This window comes from Larus michahellis, chromosome 1, assembly GCF_964199755.1.
Source record: "Larus michahellis chromosome 1, bLarMic1.1, whole genome shotgun sequence".
In the NCBI taxonomy this organism is placed as follows: Eukaryota; Metazoa; Chordata; class Aves; order Charadriiformes; family Laridae; genus Larus; species Larus michahellis.
Genome location: NC_133896.1, coordinates 152,040,304 through 152,059,525, shown reverse-complemented (window position 1 = coordinate 152,059,525; position 19,222 = coordinate 152,040,304). Strand labels below are relative to the sequence as shown.

Here is a 19,222-nt window from a genome sequence, read left to right as displayed (position 1 = left end):
ATATTCAAAAATGCAGTTTTCAAGTATGTGTTTTGCATACAGAGACAATAACGACTATCTAAACTGGGACCAATCCTGCAATGTTTTCCTCTTTTTTTACTCAGCTCAGCTTGAACTGACTTCAGTGGGAGCCTGTATTCACACAGCCATTGGCCTCAATCAGCATTACTTACCTATTGATCAAAAGATAAAACCACTTTGCATGAAATGAAAATCAAGCAAGGATTAGCACGTCTCAAATTGATATTTACAATTTACAGCTTCAGAATTAGGACGCCAGGGAGTTAAGGTGCAACCTACAGCTTCTGCCCCAAATAGGGAGCAGCAAGAAAACTCCTTCAGAGGAGCCTCAAAGTGCCGTGACCCCGAAGAGCAGAGTTATTGCTCCGTTCTCCAAAATGAGCGTTTGCACTGGAGCACTGGCATCTCATCCCAAATCCTGCCTGGAGAGGAGGGTCCCCGTGCTCTCAGCCTTTGAGGATGAAAAGACAGTGTAAGACACTGTGTAAGACACCGGGGGGGTTTTTGCCCCGCTGTTGGCCAAGCCTGGCCCAGCAGCAGCCTGAGGATGCTCGGTCCCCTAGGGCTTTCTGTGGCGGGGTGCAGGGGCAGCGGGGTAACAAGTCACGCTTCGCACTGAAACCAGGGGCAGCTGGATGCACCGTGATGAGCTGTTTCATTCAAAAAGCAGCCACCCGTGTTAGCTCCACCCGAATAATGCATTAATGAGCTTGTCAGGCAGTGTTCTAGGGGACAGATCTTAGAATTTAGAGAGACTTGTGCTGGTTTTGTTCGCTGCTCTCTCTGCTTGCCAAAGAGTGCTCCCTCGTTCAGCACTGGGAGTGAGGGGATGCTGGGCGCAGAGTGTCTTCTCCTTTCGGCGCCGCCTGCTAATTAATCCTATTGATTAACACTTCCAGAGGCATGTAATACCCAACGCTCCCTATTCGGAGCACACAGGCAAACTGGCCAGAGAAATGCAAATGGCTAAATGATATCATGGACAGTAAATTTATACCAGTGCCTGTTCGTATTGTCACCTAGAAAGAAATCAAAGCCTTGGTTCAGGTTTTATTAGTGGAGATGCAGCCGTCTGCTTCTACCAGCTCGTCTAACTCACTTTCTGCATTGCTGGGGGCTGTCACTGGTAGCCCAGTGGCTCTCCAAAGCCCCCATGGTCTTATACAGAGGTTTCAGAAACCAGAGTAAGGAAAAAGAGAGATCAGCCCCAATCAGATTTTTATTACATAGTCTCAGAATATAGGATACTTTCAGCAGATCCATAGCTTGGAAAAGCTGATGTACGTGAAACAGCTACTGTCAGAATAATTACTTGAGCTTTGGGAGATTCTCTGGATTATAAAGAAGGAGGCTGTTTATGTAGCAAAAAATCTGAAAATTGACCTCCTCCTCTGTTATAACTAAAATCTTAGTTTAGCCTACTAAACGAAAGAGAAATACAATTGAATAAACCAGATCCAAAGTATGCTGAAGATAATCAACATTTTTAAAGGCTGATGCTTTGTATTGTATTGCGTGAGTACTAATCTAGTTTAAAAATAGACACCATTTGCTTTTTTTAGCAAGTGCACAAAACCAGTCACAGTTTGACCCAATTGCTGGGGAAGGATTTGTGACTGTTAGCTTTCTTTTACCTAGTTGTTCTTCCAGAAACTAAGTGCCTTTTGGAGTAAATTATTTGGGCTATCAGCTACACTTCTCTACACTTACTCAAATCTCGTGTGATTGTTCTTTGCTTGGCTTTATAATTGAGCATATTCGCATCCTCCTGTACTCTGCCTTGGGCAGCTAAAAAAAAAAAAGATACGTTATTACTGTCATTTTTTAATAGGTATATGCAATTATTAAACTTTGAGATGTCCTAGTCGTGCCCTCCTGTATGAAATCATCTTGTCTGTGGCAGAAATTCATTTAAGGAGAAACTGCGCCCTAACAACAGAACCACTATAATTATTTCCTCAATAAGTTTGACATTTGTGACTCCGTTATGTTGGGAGCCATGATATAAGAGTTTTCATCATCTTTTCCGTTTCACCCAGAGCTCTCCAGGGAGCGAGGACAGGAGGTGCTGGATGAGCGAAGGTGAGCCTGGTGATGCGATGCATCAGCTTGCAAGAGCCATTTCTGCTTTGTGGGGCCAGGGACGTTCCCCATGGTCACCTGCTGAAGCCTCTTCCTCACAGGAGCAGAGCAAGAGAGTCCCATTTTAAACCAGTGCCCTGATTTATAAGGGAGAAGCGTTCCAATTGTCCGCTGCTGGCGGATGTCCACGCATCAGGGGCCCCACAGTGCATGTTTCTCTCGCCGACTGGAAACTAGACCAACCAGACTAGATCAGCAGGGTCAGAAACCTCCTCTGCCCTCTGTGAGGGCATATGTCTAAGGGACTTAGTTGTCACTGCTGTGTGCATTTTAAAAACTAAACTGCTGGCTCTCTGAGGCTGAACTTTGCCATTGCAGCTGCACGCTGTGCAAATCTGACGTAGCTTCTGCTTGTGCAAACTGGGGGAAGCACAGCAGCTGTCTGTGGATGCAATTTGCTGAAACCGACTTCAAAAATTGGGGTCTTTTCTGGTCTGGGTTTTCTGCTTACTGTAGAAAATTGAGTCCTACGCAGTCGGCTGAGGAGCTGAACAGATTGCTGCCCTGCATCTTTCTGCAGAGAAGCTGGGGCGAATGCTTTCTTCTGCTGCTCAGAATACTGCAAATTTCAAGGGAGGGAATCTTCCCTCTGGCCCCAAATCTCTCCTGTTCAAAGCATCTCTATTCTTCGCACGCGCTGCAGGGCACTGCTGTCCGCCTTCCCTCCGTTCCTGACATTCACCCCCTTCTCTAGCAGGTTGAGAGTCATCCTTGACTAAAGAGCAGCCAAGGAGATGGATCTGGGCAGCACAGTGCCTGCAAATGGTCTTTTTTGATGAGATAGAAAAAACCCCAACCACCCTATGTTGGCACTTTTAGGCCCCTGAGCCATTCTGATAATCACTGAAGGAAACAGGATATTGTAACTGTCTGGCAAGTGCATGAATATCTGCAGTAAATCTTACCATTGTGTTTCTGCAGAAAGCCAATGACTTTTTCCAGCACTGTAGTTTTGTCCATTTTGCGAGTGTTGCCTGGAAGCATGGAGCTGAGCTCTTTGATGAGAACATTGAACTGATCTCGCCTCTTCTTCTCAGATTTGTTACGTGAAGCCCTGTAGACAGGTTAAAAAAAAAAAAAGGATGAGCAGACCAAGGTACCTGCTCTTTGCAATGTATACACCTAGAAATAAGCTTGCTGTGTGCCTCAGTATGTGAAGATTGACACTAGCCTCCAGCAAAGCTGCAGACACAAGTAGGAAGCGACTGTTCCTACCTCCTGCTCTTGTCTTTGGGTCCCCTTTAGAGTCCAGCGGGGAGATGGAGGCTCTGCTCACCCACCTGTGCTGCCTCTAGACACTCGGGTCAAGCCTTTCAGATCAGCATTAAGCCTGTAAGTGAAGCAGCTCTGTCCATCTCCTAGACATACACAGGCTCTTGAAAGTTCATGCAGCCTCTGAGGAGGCACTCAGAGCAAGAAGAAATGGGAATACTTCTCCATAAAGAAGAATGGGGACTAGTAAAACTATGGATCGTGCCCATCTGTGCAGTCTTGACAGGAGAGAGGGACCCCAGTCCTGCAGCTCAGCCATTGCCCTGGAGCTGGGTCCACCTAGAGGGGCCCGCCTGCTTGGGTCACAAGTCCTCAGGTTACCTCCAAGCTGGCTTACAGAGAGGAATCAGGCTGCTGTCTTCCAGTCAGTAAGATCAGGGACCTGAGTAGAGGTTACTGCAGCTCCCATCTAGTTCACATGCCACCTCCTTCAGTCTCGTTTCCAAGGTGACAAGGGCAAGCAGGAGGGAGGGCATCAGCATGTCTCATCCCAGCATGGACCAGGTCTGAAGCTGGGATGTGTTCCCGCACCTGGGGGCTCAGAAGTGCTAACAGGGGTTCCCTGCTTGTCCCTAATCTCTGTGTGCCACCGGGCAAATTGCTTAAGGTCATGGTGCCCTGACTCTTCGGGTGTCAAATGGGGACTCTGCAGCTTTTTTCACCAGTCTTGTCCGTTTAGCTTGTAGACTCCTCAGAGAGAGCCTGCTTCTGCTCCTGTGTTTGAAGAGCTCATAGGAAGAAAGGACCCAATTTCATTTTGGGTGCTTTGACACCACCATAATGCTGTTGACAATCTTTTCAGCGTGTGCGCTTTTTTTTTTTTTTTAAATTATTTGTCAACCTATGCACGAGCAAGTGTTTTCTGAATTGTTCCCGTAAATACGACAATCATTCTACTTGAAGGGTATCACCCAGATTTCTGTAGCCACTTGAAAATAGAAATAAATATAACCCAGAAGGTTTGTTTGTTCTTCTGAAAGGTCCTCAAAGCAGTCAATATTTGCCTTGTTAATTACGTAAAGATCTAAAAATCTGGTTACATGTGGACAGGAAAGAAAAGCCAAGAGGCCAGTTCTCACTCTGAGTTTCTCAGTCCCAGATAACTCTGCTGCACCTCATATGCGCTTCTGGATGCACACTGCTGAAAATCAGAGCAGAATTTAGCCCAGCATCTACATCCCCCTCCAAGGACCAGGATGGCAATAAACATTTTCAGCAGAGAAATCACTGCAGAGGCTTCTGGATGTTCCTACTGACAGAGGGGTAATTTTTGTTTGTCTTGCTCTCAACCCTGAACACACTTGGAGATACGCTGGATAGAAGCCAACGCTTGATTATTTTACAGCTTTGAACACAAGAGATTGGGTGGATACTGCCTGACTGATTTCAGCCTGTTCTTATTACAGTGCAAAAGGCTGTCAGAACAAGATGTGAAAAGCTCCAGCCTTATCCTATTTCTGTGCAGTTCAAGGGGACGTTAAGAACATCAACATTTTACTTCCTCATAATTCAATCCTCCGTTCATTTTAAGCTCAAAGGGTCTTGATATCCCTGAAAATAAAATAAACCCCCAGCCATCTATAGTGTTGCTTTTTCCAAAAAATAAGGATGCCTTGACAGAAATATAAGGTATCTATTTTTAACACTTGACATTTTATTCACAAAGGAAATATAAAAACTCCTCTAGTGGAAGTAACTCTACCAAGGTCTGAATTGATGATCATAGTAAGATCTTAAAAAGGAAAAAAAATGAGACACCCCCTTCCCCCCCAATTAGGTCATCTAAAGTGCCCCTGCACAGTTGTATCTGCTTTGTTCGGTCCAGTTAGGTTTTAAATAATGCAGTTTTCATCACTTCCCTTGGAATATTATTCCCTAGCCTTCCTTACTTCACTGCTAGGGCATATCATTTACAGTAAGCCAAAACAGTCTCTGTCTTAATTCCATACTATTCGTCCCAGTTCTCCTCCCTCTTTGCTACTCCAAAAAACCATGGCATATCCAAGGGGAAGAAGGAGGCACAGTATGAATAAGATCTGGATTTTTAGTGAATACAGCTAAAGGCAATACAGGACAGCTTGAATTCATAATGATCAAAATCACCCATTTAAAATGTGTTCTAAATAGCCATTTTTATTCTGTTATATATTTGCTGCTTGTTGTCTTAAAGAGAGACTGACACTTGCTGACTATTAGCTGACATTATACCTTGCTGATATACAATGAAATGTGACTTTACACTAAATTTCATATTTCTTTTTGCTGTCCAATGAGATATGTTATATATGCATCAAAGCAAGTAATTGTATCACATACCTTCGTTCAGATTTTTAAATTTACTTTTTATTGGAGTGGAAAATGGCAAGTGGCAGTCCTCATTTATTAAGCACTTTCTGATGGTTCACTTCAAGCTGGTTTTCGTTGCAATTTGGAATTCAATTGAGTTGCAAAAAATTATTTTAAAAGAATTTACTATTAAAGCAAACTAAAAGAAAAGCAGATAGAGAAAAAAGCACACAAAACACCCTTTTTGTTTGAAATTAATGAAATTATAAAACAAAATAAACCTTGTCTAGCATTAAAGAACTGAAGATAAAATGATGGTTTCTGGTCTCCAGAAGATCAGAAGACTTCAAAGAGGTCTTCAGTGCTCCCATGTATGGTGCCATCATGTCCACATTTTAGTCCCAGGGTCTTTGGGGTGACGTAGTGCCTTGGGGAGTCAGAGGATGCGGAATGGGACTTAAAATAACCAGTCTTGTGAAGGAATAGCTATGCATCTTGGCCAAATACTAAACATTTGCCCCAGGGGTGGGAGTGCAGGTGCCTCTCCTTGGTAGAGGGTGGATCCTTTTCGCATGTCTGTATAATACAAGCCGTATGTGCCTAATAAATTGCAGCAGAAAGTAAATGGTGTGCATGTGTCTCTCCAACCTGAGAAGCCCAGCTGCTGGCTTAAGTCCATCCCCAAAGAGTTAGATCCATAAAGTTTCAGTCTCACCTACTTTATACTTAGAAAATGAAAGAACAGAACAATTTTCTTGGCTTTTTTTACCCACTCGTGTTTCTCAGCACTGAGGTACCCAGTCCTTATACCAAATAGAAGTAAAAAAAAAGAAAGCATTTCCCTTGTGACACGGGACAGATGAGAGTCCTCAGTTTTCAACGCACAACAGCAAAACGTTCAGCCAATGGCTTCTCCCAGGTTTGACTCTCTTTAAAGCTTTGGAATTAAAAATGTAGCTTTTAAATGAATCTGAATGGTTTCACTATACTGTAGTAACTTTAGACCTTCATGAACCCTCTCATGATTTCAAACTTATTTTCAAATTTAGATTTTTTTCTAAAAAGCAAAATTACAGTCTAAAGAAGCAATTTCCCTTTTTCCTTTTCAAAGTTATAATTTTTTTATCCACCTTGGTAGAGGCCTGCCCCAGGGTATAACAAAAATTCCCTCCAGGAACAAACGACATGAAAACCATACCAGATGGTGATGACAATCGCTGATAGCGAGGATACGTGTTATCCTATTTTTGTCCTAGATAGATTCATTTAATGCATTTGATTTTTAAACAATTAGCACACAAATATCTTGAAGATAATCAGGCCGTAAGGATGCGAAGCAGCGATGCAAGGTGGGCTCCCTTCCCCTGCTCCCCCCTTCCCTGATGCTGGGGCTCTGGGGAAACGTGACACCTCCCGCTGTGCTACACCCTCTCCCAAGAGCCAGGTCAAACAAGGACAAGGGTAAGGACTTGCACCTGGAAAAACATAATCTGGGAGTGCAGCACAGGCTGGGATCTACCTGCCTGGGGAGCAGCTCTGTGGAAAGGGACCTGGGTGTCCTGGAGGACAAAAAGCTCAATATGAGTGCACAGTGTGCCCCTGGGGCAAAGAAAGCTGGGTTGCATCAACAAAGGCATCACCAGCAGAGATAAAGAAGCCATTATCCCACTCTACTCAGCGCTTGTCAGGCCACACCTGGAATACAGTGTTCAGTTTTGGTCCCCGCTACGCAAAAAAAGATGTGGACAGGAGAGGGTCCAGAGAAGGGCCACAAAGATGATCAAAGGACTGTGAAGCCTGCCATATGAGGAAAGGCTGATAGAACTGGGTTATTTCATCCTTGAGAAAAAAAAAGGCTTAGGGGAGACTCTATCACCACTTTCCAGTACTTAAGAGGTGGCTACAAAGAAGACGGAGACTCCCTCTTTACAAAGAGTCACGTGGAAAAGATGAGGGGTAATGGGTACAGGTTACTCCGGGGGAGATTCCAATTGAACACAGGAGGAAAATTTTTCACAATGAGAATAATCAGCCATTGGAATAATCTCCCCAGGGAAGTGGTGGATTCCTCAACATTGGACACTTTTAAGATTCAGCTGGACAGGGTGCTGGGCCATCTTGTCTAGACCGTGCTTTTGCCAAGAAAGGTTGGACCAAATGACCCTTGAGTCCCTTCTAGCCTGGTATTTGGTGATTCTGTGATTCTATGACCTCTTTGCGACACGGCGTGGTGGCGGGAGGTATCCCTTCCCCGAATCCACCTCCTCCCCTGGCCCCAGGTGCCTGCCTGGTTGGCTGATGGTTGGGCAGAGCAACATGCAGAGCTGCACCCCATGTCCTTCTTCTCCTATCCATGAAGCCCCCCGTGAAGAGGGGCAGCAGTGGGGCTCTGGAGGCTGGCAGACCCCTAGCCTCAGCAGATCACCCCTCAAAGGGATAAGGGGAGACTGTTAGCTCAGCGCTTTCCTCCCGGTGGCAAAGGCAAGCCTTCTGCTGCCTGAGCGTGCACGCGTGAAGAGGAGGGAGCAAAGGGGAATGGTTGAGCTCGGCTGCAGCCTGCGCTGACCTATATTGGTGAGAAAAAGCCGCGGGGAGGAAAGAAGCGGAGAAGGAATCAAAAGAGATGAAACTGGATCGACTAGTTGCGCCCGGACTGGAAATACTCTCATTAGAGGGAACCAAGGGGAAAGAAGCAGGCAACCCATGGCTCCCTCTAAAGCAATTAAACCGTGGGCTGCAGGATTGATAACACGTCCAGAAAAAACCCACTCAAGTGCTTCCAAACAGCATTTCTGCAGATGCCAGTCAGAGCTGACAGTTATTAAGAGTTTTATTGCCACGGGTCTTCTGCCTTGAAACACACGCTTCCCCTCCCCACAAAGTGTTCACAACCATTTCCCGCCAAAAGGGTCTTGGTGATGGAGTGCAGAATGTACGTGAATAAAGGTTTGTGCCCATTTAGGGCTGACACAGCACTTTTTTGGGTCTTTCTCTGCTCTGAACGTAACGTCTGGGTGTTTTCATTACCATGAGATAGGCATTGCTGAATAAATGACCATCATAACAGGGGAAACCCCTCAATTTTTTAGTTCTTTTACTTTTGCAAAATATTTTTTTTTTTTCCAAAAACTCCACATTTTTCTACACTCAGGAAGCTCAGATGATGTATTATAGTGGCAGGAGTACATTGTTGGTTTTTTCAGTTCTTGTGTTCTGCAGTAACGTGAGGAAAACAATCAATGCCTTGGCTTCTCTGACACTTTCCACAGGAAACATCGCTACATTATTTTCTTCTTACAGGGTAGCCAAGAATAGGAATCTGTGCGATGGCAGTTTTTCAAGTTGTGCTTGGCTGTATTTTACTCTCTCTCTCTTTGATTAATTGATTATGGATAAAACAGCTTCTGCGGCAACAAACAGTATCAAGCCCACCACGAGTTAAACGGAGAGTTATAAGAGAAAAAGTGCTCACCTCTTTGCCCTGTCTTTCTCATCTTCATCCATTAGATTGTCTAAGCAGTTTTTTCTGTTGAAGGAATGCGAGAGTCATTACGAATTGTCATTTTGTTAGCTCTACTTGCAGGTTAATCTCAGAGTCGCTCTATTTCATTTTAATAACAGAGTGATGATATCCAGGTCAGATAAATGTGTCAGCAGTGCTTTATAACACAGCCCTTGATTTTAGGAAACATCCATTGTGAATAATGTTATTCCTGAGCACCAGGCTAGCCTTACGGGCTCCAGCCAGGGATCAAGGCTCCCAGGCACAACAAGGTCCACAAGCACAGTACAAAACCAGCCACTTCTTGGGGGATTTTTCGGCGTGGAGGTTACAGTTTGCACACTTGCAGGCTGGATGAACCCTGGGGGTCTGCTCAAGTTTTCAGTGCCCCCACGTTCCCACAAAAGCCATGCCTGGTGCAAGAGCCAGCATCACTGATGCCTCTGACTCTCAGGTGGAGTATCCTACTGGGAGGCTGTTCATCCATTCCTGTGGGCCCTGATCCGAAGCCCAAAGAGATGGTCATAACTATACTGAATTACACCCCAAATTCAAAGTGTCCTCATAAATCCTGCTGCCTAAGCCGCACTGTGGATAAACCCTCCCGTAGCCCAGACAGAGCGCCTGCCCGGAGGTGCCGGCACCAAGCATGGGGACCTCGCCATCCCCATCACTCTTTTTGCTGATCTCCACCAAAATGTTGTGACCTGCCGTCAGGTTTATAGTCCCAATTGCTCCGGCAGTTTGAGCTGTGGGGAGAAAGTACTCTGAGCAGATGTGTTGATAAAGCCACAGTGTAAAAGGGGGTAAACTGGGTAAATTAAGTAAATTTGCGTAGGCAAGGTGAAGGGAAAATTACAAGAGCAGCCCAAGCTGAGACCCTCAAAAAGATTTGTCGCCAGCTCACTGCCCACCCTCCTTTGCACCCTGGCCTTATGAGCAAGCGATGCTTGAGCCGTAACTGCTTCAGCCCGAGGAGGATGCCCCGCGGTGCTGCAGCCTCTCAGGGCACCTGGTGCCCAAGTCAGAGCACACAAGCCGTGGGCTGCTGCATCCCACACAAACATTTCCCAAACCGGCAGCGCAATGCCGCTACAAACCCTGCATATTGTCAAAGCGTCATTTGCAGAGCGGCGGTGTAATGAGAGGCAATGATAATACTTGTTTTCAAAAATCAGTGTTTCTCATTTCTAATGAGTCCTCAACATGCAGGACATGGATAAAACTGGAGGGGGGGGGGAGGAGAGAAGTCAGTTGCTAGGCATTATTTAAGCCCATGGTATTTTCCACATATGAGTCACCCATATATTTGTCTGTTTAAAGAACATTTTACGAAATACCAGGAGTGAAAACTTGTTGATAGTAAGAAGAGTGGATAAATTCCCTGCTTCTGCTACTAGTTCTCTTACAGCAATATTCCACCTGCTCATTATTCAACAGTTAGCCAAGAACATGAAACTACCCTGTAATTTCTTATCAAATATGAGTGTAATGAGGAAGTAAAGCCACAGATCATTAACTGGAGAGTAAAGCTACTACTTCATGGCATTCAACTCATTGATGGAGGGGCATAAATAGAAAATATGAAGGCCGCAGCTTTTTTAGTCATAACTGGCAAATTTAAGTCGCTAAATTCTATTACGCAGAACAAAATAACAAATAATACCATATAGGTTTTAGATTTTTTTTTTCAGATATTTATTTGGCCTTGCAAAACAGCCGAGTTAGCCATATCACAATCCATATTTTAGGCTAGGAAAATTTATAGACCCAGTTAAATTTTATTTACCAGTGTTTTAAAAATACTTCAGGTGGTTATTTGCCCACTGCCAGAATCAGACTGCTAGCCCAACAAGTGTGTTTTCAAATCAGTCAGACTAAAATGTAGTGACAAAATTCAGTGGGTTTTATTTGCTTACTTATTGCAACCAAAATGTTCACCTACATTATTCAAGAACAAAGAAAGCATCAGTAATATGGCAAGGGTTAGCATTTGGGATTTTACTGTCTTTCTTTGCTAGACTTTTGCTCAAAATGCCCTGTTGCGTGCATCCTTGTTGAATCTAGGGTATGATAAGCAAAATGGGGCAGCGTCACCAGAAGAAGTTGCTTTCTCTAAATCCCTGAAGGTCTTCTGCTGCTGCACCAAAGCCTGCTTTGGTTGTAACAGATTCCCAGTAGGAATCAGGAATATGAGGACCAGAGCTCTGGGTGGCTCTGAGGAAGGATGGGGCTGGATGGGGCAGGCAGCAACACTGCTGCTCAGCCCTGGCTGTTTTAGAGGGGCACAACGTACCTAGTGGAAAGGGGTTTTCTACAGCTGTACCCTATCAACCATCAAGGAATTACACTGCCAGGAAGCCTTTACACTTACAAGAGAGCAACAGGTCTAACTGGTCTGTTCTGCCAAGGATTTGGCTAGATCTGTAAAGCAATTCATGGCCAGCTTCCAGTAAACAAGGTTTCTCACTGACTGACATGAAATTCTGGCCCTGCTGTGCTGTTGCGAGTGTTAGACAATATCTAATTGTCATTTTGCTTCTGTTTGCTCACACGGCAAAATCTCCAGAGCATCATAAGCATTGCTAACAGCGTTTGCCAGTACATATGCACCATATGAAATTAAAACTGTTCTCAATAAAATAGATATGGCAGAGTATACAACTGCTGTGAACTGGTACTGCCATCCCTCTCCTGAGCCAGCATTACACCTGGAGGAGAAGCCCATAGCATGGAGCTTAGGTATGTTCTTAGTGCAATCTGCTTGCTTTACGTTTCCCTCCCAGTCCCTCAGCTGGGAGGGTCCCAGATAGCAAACTGGAAATCTGCTCTCTCATCCCCGTCATCTGTGCCACGGTTCCCCTGCAAAGAGGTGACGTAAAATAGTGGCACAAGGATTTCTCAAAATTTGAACAACCCTTTCATATAACAAAGAGAATTTGGAAACCTATGGGTAACACCACCCCATGATGTAACTCCTGCCCAATGGAGTATTTAACAGTGACAGTTAATTTTGGAGCTTCATTAATATCATCATTATCAACAAGGAGTGAAGACGCCATCACTCAAAAAGGTGGGAGCCACCCGGAATAAGGAGAAGAAAGCTCACGTACTCCCATCAGGGCAGTACTCAGACAGACACACAAAAAGACGCATACCCACAAGTGGGAAGAGTTGCATTTTGGAAACATAAGACTGGCTAAAAGTGTTAACTGTGTACCCCTGGCTTACTTATCAGACGGCGAAGTACAGCACAAACATCCCGCCCCCCCCCCCCCCCCCCGCCATTCATTCATGCAATGAATAGTTGCTTGGGAAAGAAGTAATTCAGGCAGAGTGCCAGCTCGCTCCAGGGACTCTCCAGAAGAAAGGTTGCACATGTTTATTTTGATACAGTCTATTCCCAGTGGACACAGAGCTTGCACTAAAAAATTCATCTAGCACCGATCACCTTATCCTGCGCTAAAAACATGTTTTTTTAGCAAGTTAAACTACTACTCTTCTATGTGGGTGAGGTTGGTTTCTCTCCTTCCTGTCCTCATAAGGATATGCTATAAAATGACTGACACTCAAATGTAAGTAATCAGCTGTTGATTTCCCACTAAGTTGCCACGTGGCCAGCTAATCTCAGCTCCTACAAATCAGCCTGACATTTAACAAGAATTTTTAATCATATTCATTTAACTCAGCCGAATTAAATCAGAGATGTAAATTTCTTTTCGAGGTCCTGGGATGTGCCTGGGGAAGCCTGGTGAGAAATCACAGTGCTTGCGCTCCTCTGGCCCTGTGTTGGGCATCTTGGGGAGAAAGACTGGGCTTTTCTTCCCCTTCCCTCTCTGGCATGGTGGGGTGTCTGCCTCCACCATCCCACAGGCCTGCTTGGGGTATTCAGCCACTTGTCCTGTATAGGGCATTCTCAGCCCTGGGGAGGGGGGGTGCTGCCCACCATACTCTGGTGTTACTTCCCACCTGCTACAGGTATACTTGAGCCCTCCCTTGGACCTCAGCCTCGGACCACTTAGGATGCTGGTACAACACCACCATCCTAAGTTAAAGATGATGATAGTGCACTTGGAGAACAGTCCTCTCACAGAGAGGGGATGGGCAAGGTTTGTATGGAAAACTGGGACACCGAGAAGAAACATCTTGAACTACCTTCTGGCCTCTGGGCAGACCCTTCCCAACAACCGTTACCTTTGCGAGGAGGGAAGAAAAAGAGTGACAGGGCAGAGGGCAGACATGCCCCCGTGCCTTCCAGACACATCGCACAGCCTCCAGTGCCCATCTCTGCTGAGCGTTACTTGTGCAAGACGCTGAGCACTGCCTCAACAGGGAGTTACTCTCTGGTTCCCTCTTTGAAGGGGAGGAACGAGGCTGTTGGCCAAGAGCTCAGCATTATAAGGAAGGTGTGTGGATATGTTCGGTGGTTCAGGACTTAAAAGCCAGATCCACTGATGCATGGCATCCCGTGCATAGTGAGTAGGATCCAAGACATAGGAAGAGGGCACCGAAGGGGACTACAGGCTCCAGGCATGAGCCAAGGGCACGGTGGCCAGAAAGTAGCATAGGGGACAGTGTGGCTGGGTTGCTGCACTGGCACCACTGCCGTGTCCCCTGCCCGGGGATGACAGAGAAGGTTTAATGGGCACTGTGGTCAGACAATGGCATTGTCCCATGGGTGCTCCACAGTGTGGGTTAGATGGGTGCTTGCCTGCACTGGGGAGCCACACGATGGCTTGGTGCTAGCAGCTCTACGTCCTTCTTCTCAGCTAAGGCAGAGCTCTGAAATGAAGTAAACCACACTAACAAGTAAAGTATTTTCCTTCCAAGCCTTGCTGGGGGGCAAAGAGAAAGATTAGCAAATGGGAAGTGGCAGGAAAGGTCACAAGGTGACAGGCAAGAAGTGACCATCTGACCATTTTAAACGCTTTGTTCTATATTTCTCTGATGTGGATGAAGCACTTGGATATCCCACCATGAGGGCTATGACATGAACACACAACAGGAGGATTTGTATAAACACATATCAGAAGAAACTAACAGATTCAGAGACACATCGAACTGAACTGCACCTCTCGATCCTTATTTTTCAGATGTAAACCTATGAACTGGTAGGAGAACATGCTGGAGTCCGTAACTAAATACAGCACAATCCCGCCCCTAGCCATCAAAATTGATTTATCAAAATGTGAACAGAGTAGCCTTAAGAAAACTTAAGAAAAGGTAGTAAAAAATCACTTTCCTGATGTCATACGTTGTTATTTGAGAAGGGACTGTGACTTTTCAGTGGGAGAACGGCAGCCTGCAGTTACCACAGGTCACGTAATGCTGCAGTTGTTATGGGAATTACAGTTTTTACGAGTAAAGGAAAAAAAACAGTAGGGCATGGTAAGTGTCCAGCTTTCGAGTTATGACTATTTTTGCCTGACAGTGTGCAGCTTAGTCTTCCTGCATTCAGCAGATTATTACATTTTGTTTACAATACAGAAGAGAGGTTGTTCAGAGGTTTCCAAAAAAAGAAAAGAAGAAAACATTTTGAGAAAATATTGGACTTCACGAACCTCATAGGCTTTTTTATGTTTCATACATATGTGTACAATGAATCTTTAGATGGTAGTGGGCTTAAAGCGAAACAGACATTAAAAAATAATCTGAATGCAGACAATGAAAATGATGGAATTTGACGTAAATTAATGCTCCACTCTTCTGACCTGGGGATGGCAGGGAGATGCTCACAGGTAATGCAGCTGAGTATCATGAGATTATGAAGAAGAGAAGTAAAGGCTTGGGACATACTCTGGGTTTATTCTTTACATTATTCCCATTTAGTGGGAAGAGGTATTCTTTTCTGTAGCTCAGAAACGTTGCTCCTATTGCTGTGTGCTGTTTGACAGCTTCCCCCCCCTCTACCCCGGTGCCAGCTGAATTTTAGGGTGAGTGGCCTGTGAACCCCCTATGGATGTGGTGTGATTCACAGCAGTTTAAGTCAGGAGCGAGACGGCTGACGTCAGCAGCGCCATGCTGGAGCGCGGCCAGGCTAAGTGAGAGGCGTTCTTTATCTCTAGCGTGTGAGCAACGCGCGAAGTTTGTGCGGCGCTTGGGATCTGTGGTGAAGATCAGTACATACATGCTCGTTATCTTCCTTCTTATTATTATTACTGAATGACTAAAGCCATTCAGACTTCAGTGAACAGGCGAAATGAATCCCCGGGTTCAACTGCCGCTCCCCCCTCGCACGGCTGGAAACAGAAAGGCAAACAAATTAAACTAACATTAATCAGCAAAGACTGCCATCTGTATAACTCGGAGCACTTCTCCGCGTGCCCGTCCCCTTCCAGCAATGCTAAACAGGATTAGCCTTCCGTGGGCGGACGGGGAAAGTAGGTCAGTTTGGTAACATCGCTGCGTGCGATGAACGGAGGAGGATGTGACTGCAATGGTCTGCGGGCAGCCCTCTCGCCTTCTGAATGAGCCACGGAGATGAAGCACCTGGGCTCGCCATGGGGCGCCCAAGGGGGCTCAGACGCCCGTGTCCCTGCAGGACGACACCTGCCATTGGTAGCATGGCAAAAATGGATGTAACTCTACAGCTGGACGCTTATCATGCTACTGGATTTTTTCCTTTGCTCGCAAAAACAGTAATCGGAGCATTACATGCCCTGTGGTAACTGCAGACTGCCATCCTCCCATGGAAAAGTCACAGTCCCTTCTCAAATAACAACGTATGCCAGCAGGAAAGTGATGGTTTTGCAAAGCATGGCCAGTGCATTTCAACAAGGAAACTGAGGCATGGGGCAGCTAAAGGCTTAGTTATTACTAGTTTGTACACAGCCAAATATTTGCCAAAAGTTATGCATAAGCAAAGTGGCCAGGGACAGTAAGCCATCCGGTGGAGGTATTGTCTTTCTCTATTGACTGTATTGGGTGTGTAGGGATGGTGGCAGGAAAGCCAACGCTCTCCTAGAGTTGACACTTGCAGAGCACGTCAAGGGCAACAAGAAGAGCTTCTGCTGCCACATCAGTAATAAAAGGTTGAACGAGGAAAGTGTGGGACTGCTGCAGTATTGGGGGTTGGTGGGGAGGTAAATTAGCGACAGCAAACACAGGTAAGGCTGAGGTACTGATGCCGCCTTTGCTGCAGCCTTCACCAGCAAGGTCTCCCAGGTCTCTGTGTTGGAGGCGGGGTCAGGGAGGAGCAGAAGGACCAGCAGCAGGTAAGGGAACTTGAAGGAGGGAAGTTGACCCATACAAGTCCAAGGGGCTCGACCACTTGCCTCCATGGGTGCTGAAAGAGTTGGTGGTGTCCTTGCTAGGCTGATCTCTCTCATCTTTGAAAGGTCATGGAGATGGGGGAGGTCTCTGATGGCTGGAGAAAGGCAAATGTTGCCTTCAAAAATGGACAAAAGGGTGACTGAGGGAGCAACAGGCCAGTCAGCCTCACTTCAGTTCCTGGGAAATCATGGAGTGAGTCCTGTTGGAGCACATCTCTGGGCACATGAAGGAGAATGTGATCAGAAACAGTCATCATGGATTTACTAAGAGTGACCTGATTGCCTGCTATGATGAAACGACAGTATCTGTGGATGGAGAGAGAGCAGTGGATGTCTTCTGTGTCAGCTTCATGCTTAAAGGCAGGGCTGTCATCATGGTGGGGACCCAGAGAGGCTGGAGGAAAGGGCTGACAGGAACCTTACGAAATTCAGTGGGGACAACTGCCAAGTCTTGTGCCTGGGAATGAAGAGCCTGGGGCTCTGATACAGGCTGGGGATGGACTGACCAGGGAGCAGCTCTGCAGGAAAGGCCCTGGGAGTCACGGCAGGCAGCAGGCAGCGTGCTGTGCATAAGCTGGTGGTGGCCTTGGTTGTCAACAACACACTGGGCTGCATGGACTGCACAGCCTGATCAAGGGAAGCAATTATCCCACTTGACCCAGCACTTGTTAGACCATATCTAGGGTAGTGTGTCTGGTTTTGGGCCCCCAGCACAGAAAAGATATACATTAAATGGAAGGAGCTCAGCAGAGGCCCCCCAAGGCAATGGGAGCTGGAACACTTGCCCCATGAGGAACTGATGGGTGAGTTGGGCTGATTTGGTCTCGACAAGAGACAGCTTTAGGGCACCTTAAACTCCCCAAGTGCCTATAAGGAATAAATGAGGAGCCAGAGCTGGGCTCCTCATGGTGGTGCAGGACAAGAGAGTGAGAAATAACGGGCATAAGTAGAAAGAAGAGAGGAGAACCTTTTCTGCACGAGGACAGCCAGGCAGTGGCTATACCATCCCTGCTCTCAGAGGTTTTCAAGACCTGACTGGACAAAGCCCTGAGCAACCTGCTCTGACCTCAAAGCTGGCCCTGCTTTGAGCAGAAGGTTGGACTGGAGAACTCCTGAGGTGTCTTCCAACCTGAATTGTCCTGTAATTTTGGATCTACTGAGCTGGCTACCACCAGGAACATCCTAAGTTTATCAGTCACCCTGAATTAGTTCCTGTATTATATATGTTCCTGAAATCTATTTTATTATGCTTTTACTTTTCTGTGCTACAAATAGCTCGTGCACTGTCTCCCATATACTGACATCCCTCCTGCTTTATAAACCTGCCATCTAGGAGAAAAGGATGAGAGACACACATCTTAACATTGTATGTCTGTATGTCATGTGTCTGTCGTGTCACTTTTAGATGATGATTCAAAAAAATATTCACTTTATGATATAATTATCAAAAAAAAGAAGAAAAATGCATCTCATGAGAATGGCCCTTGACTGTTATTCTTCTCTCTCTACTTCTCATGCTCTTAATCTGTTTTGGGTATTTATAAAACTTTAATCCCATAGTATCAGAAGTCCCGAATGTACAAAGACTTTAACATGTGCTTAACACTGCTATAAGAAGTCCCTCATGAATGTGTATCTTTGCAAAATCCAGGCCTAAATGTGGAGGTAGAGCTGCACAGATTAATTTGTAATTATTAGCTTTAAAATCTTCCCTTGAAAATGGTCTCAGTTATAAAGTATTCTCCGTTGTAAAAATCTGCTAAAGTTTATTTACTTCTGCAAATATTTAAATAAGTAGAATAATATAACGTCTGACCTATGATCTTCTCGTGGTCAAATGCTCAGCCAGTACAGGCAAACTGGCAGGGCATGTGAGTATAACACTATAAAGATTTATTTGTCAAAAATTCAAGGATTGTTGTTTGGTTTGGCACGAACTACCTGGGAAACACCAACACAAGCAGAAAATCAGCCTTTTTCGATGGGACTGCTGTCAAAGTCGCGCTCTTTTTTTCTGGCAGCAATAGCCTTGACAAGATCCTTTTAATCCTTTCCATCCAATTAAACAGGCTGCAGTGGCACTAGACTATAAAGCAAGATGCCCAGGAGCTGACATAGGTTGGTCTCATTCCCTTCACTCTTCTGTTTGTTTGCTTGATAACCATTTATGGATGGCTCTCAAAGTACCTAATTACTCTTCTTTTAAAAGCTCTGGGCCTGGGAGTAATTTCGATAACAGCAGAGAAATTTAATCCAGAAGGGAATTCTGAATTTCTGACAGTACTCTCAAATTAATTGTCACGATTTACACCAGCTGTGATGGTGTCCCCTCCATATGTAAGACGTTGAAGTTAAAGGCCATACATTTCTGTGGAGATTTCAGCAGGAAAGCAGGAACTAAACATGAGGCCCAATTTCATCACAGTTTTAGGCACCTAACCTGATGTGGCAGCTCCCTCTCCATTGAGCAGGACCTGGGGTGAACGATTGTCCTCTCTCAATATTCTTGCCTTCTCCCCGTCCTGGTGGGACCTTGCTTGCTTCTTCAACCAGCTAGAACCGGTGGGACCAGCTCCAAGGAGCGAATCGGGACTTGAGCCAGGCAGCGAGTGCTCTCCTTGGCTTTCCCCATCCCCACGGGTGTCCCAGCATGGTGACACCCATGGGGACTCAGTGGCTCTGCCATTGATGGTGGCCAGAGGCGGGAGCCGTGGGGGGAGACACGACC

The 19,222-nt window shown here is 45.7% G+C and overlaps 1 protein-coding gene across 4 annotated transcripts in view; it reads right to left on the bottom strand.

The window, feature by feature from the left end:
- NPAS2 (neuronal PAS domain protein 2) overlaps nt 1-19,222 on the bottom strand; it is a 108,458-nt gene that overhangs the window by 46,587 nt on the left and 42,649 nt on the right. For all 4 annotated transcript variants that reach the window (XM_074609228.1, XM_074609211.1, XM_074609219.1 and 1 more), the window contains 2 exons: nt 9,194-9,247; nt 3,069-3,217 (listed from right to left, as the gene is read on the bottom strand). In XM_074609228.1, the coding sequence (XP_074465329.1) occupies nt 3,069-3,217; nt 9,194-9,247 (203 nt within the window). The remainder of the gene's footprint in view (nt 1-3,068; nt 3,218-9,193; nt 9,248-19,222) is intronic.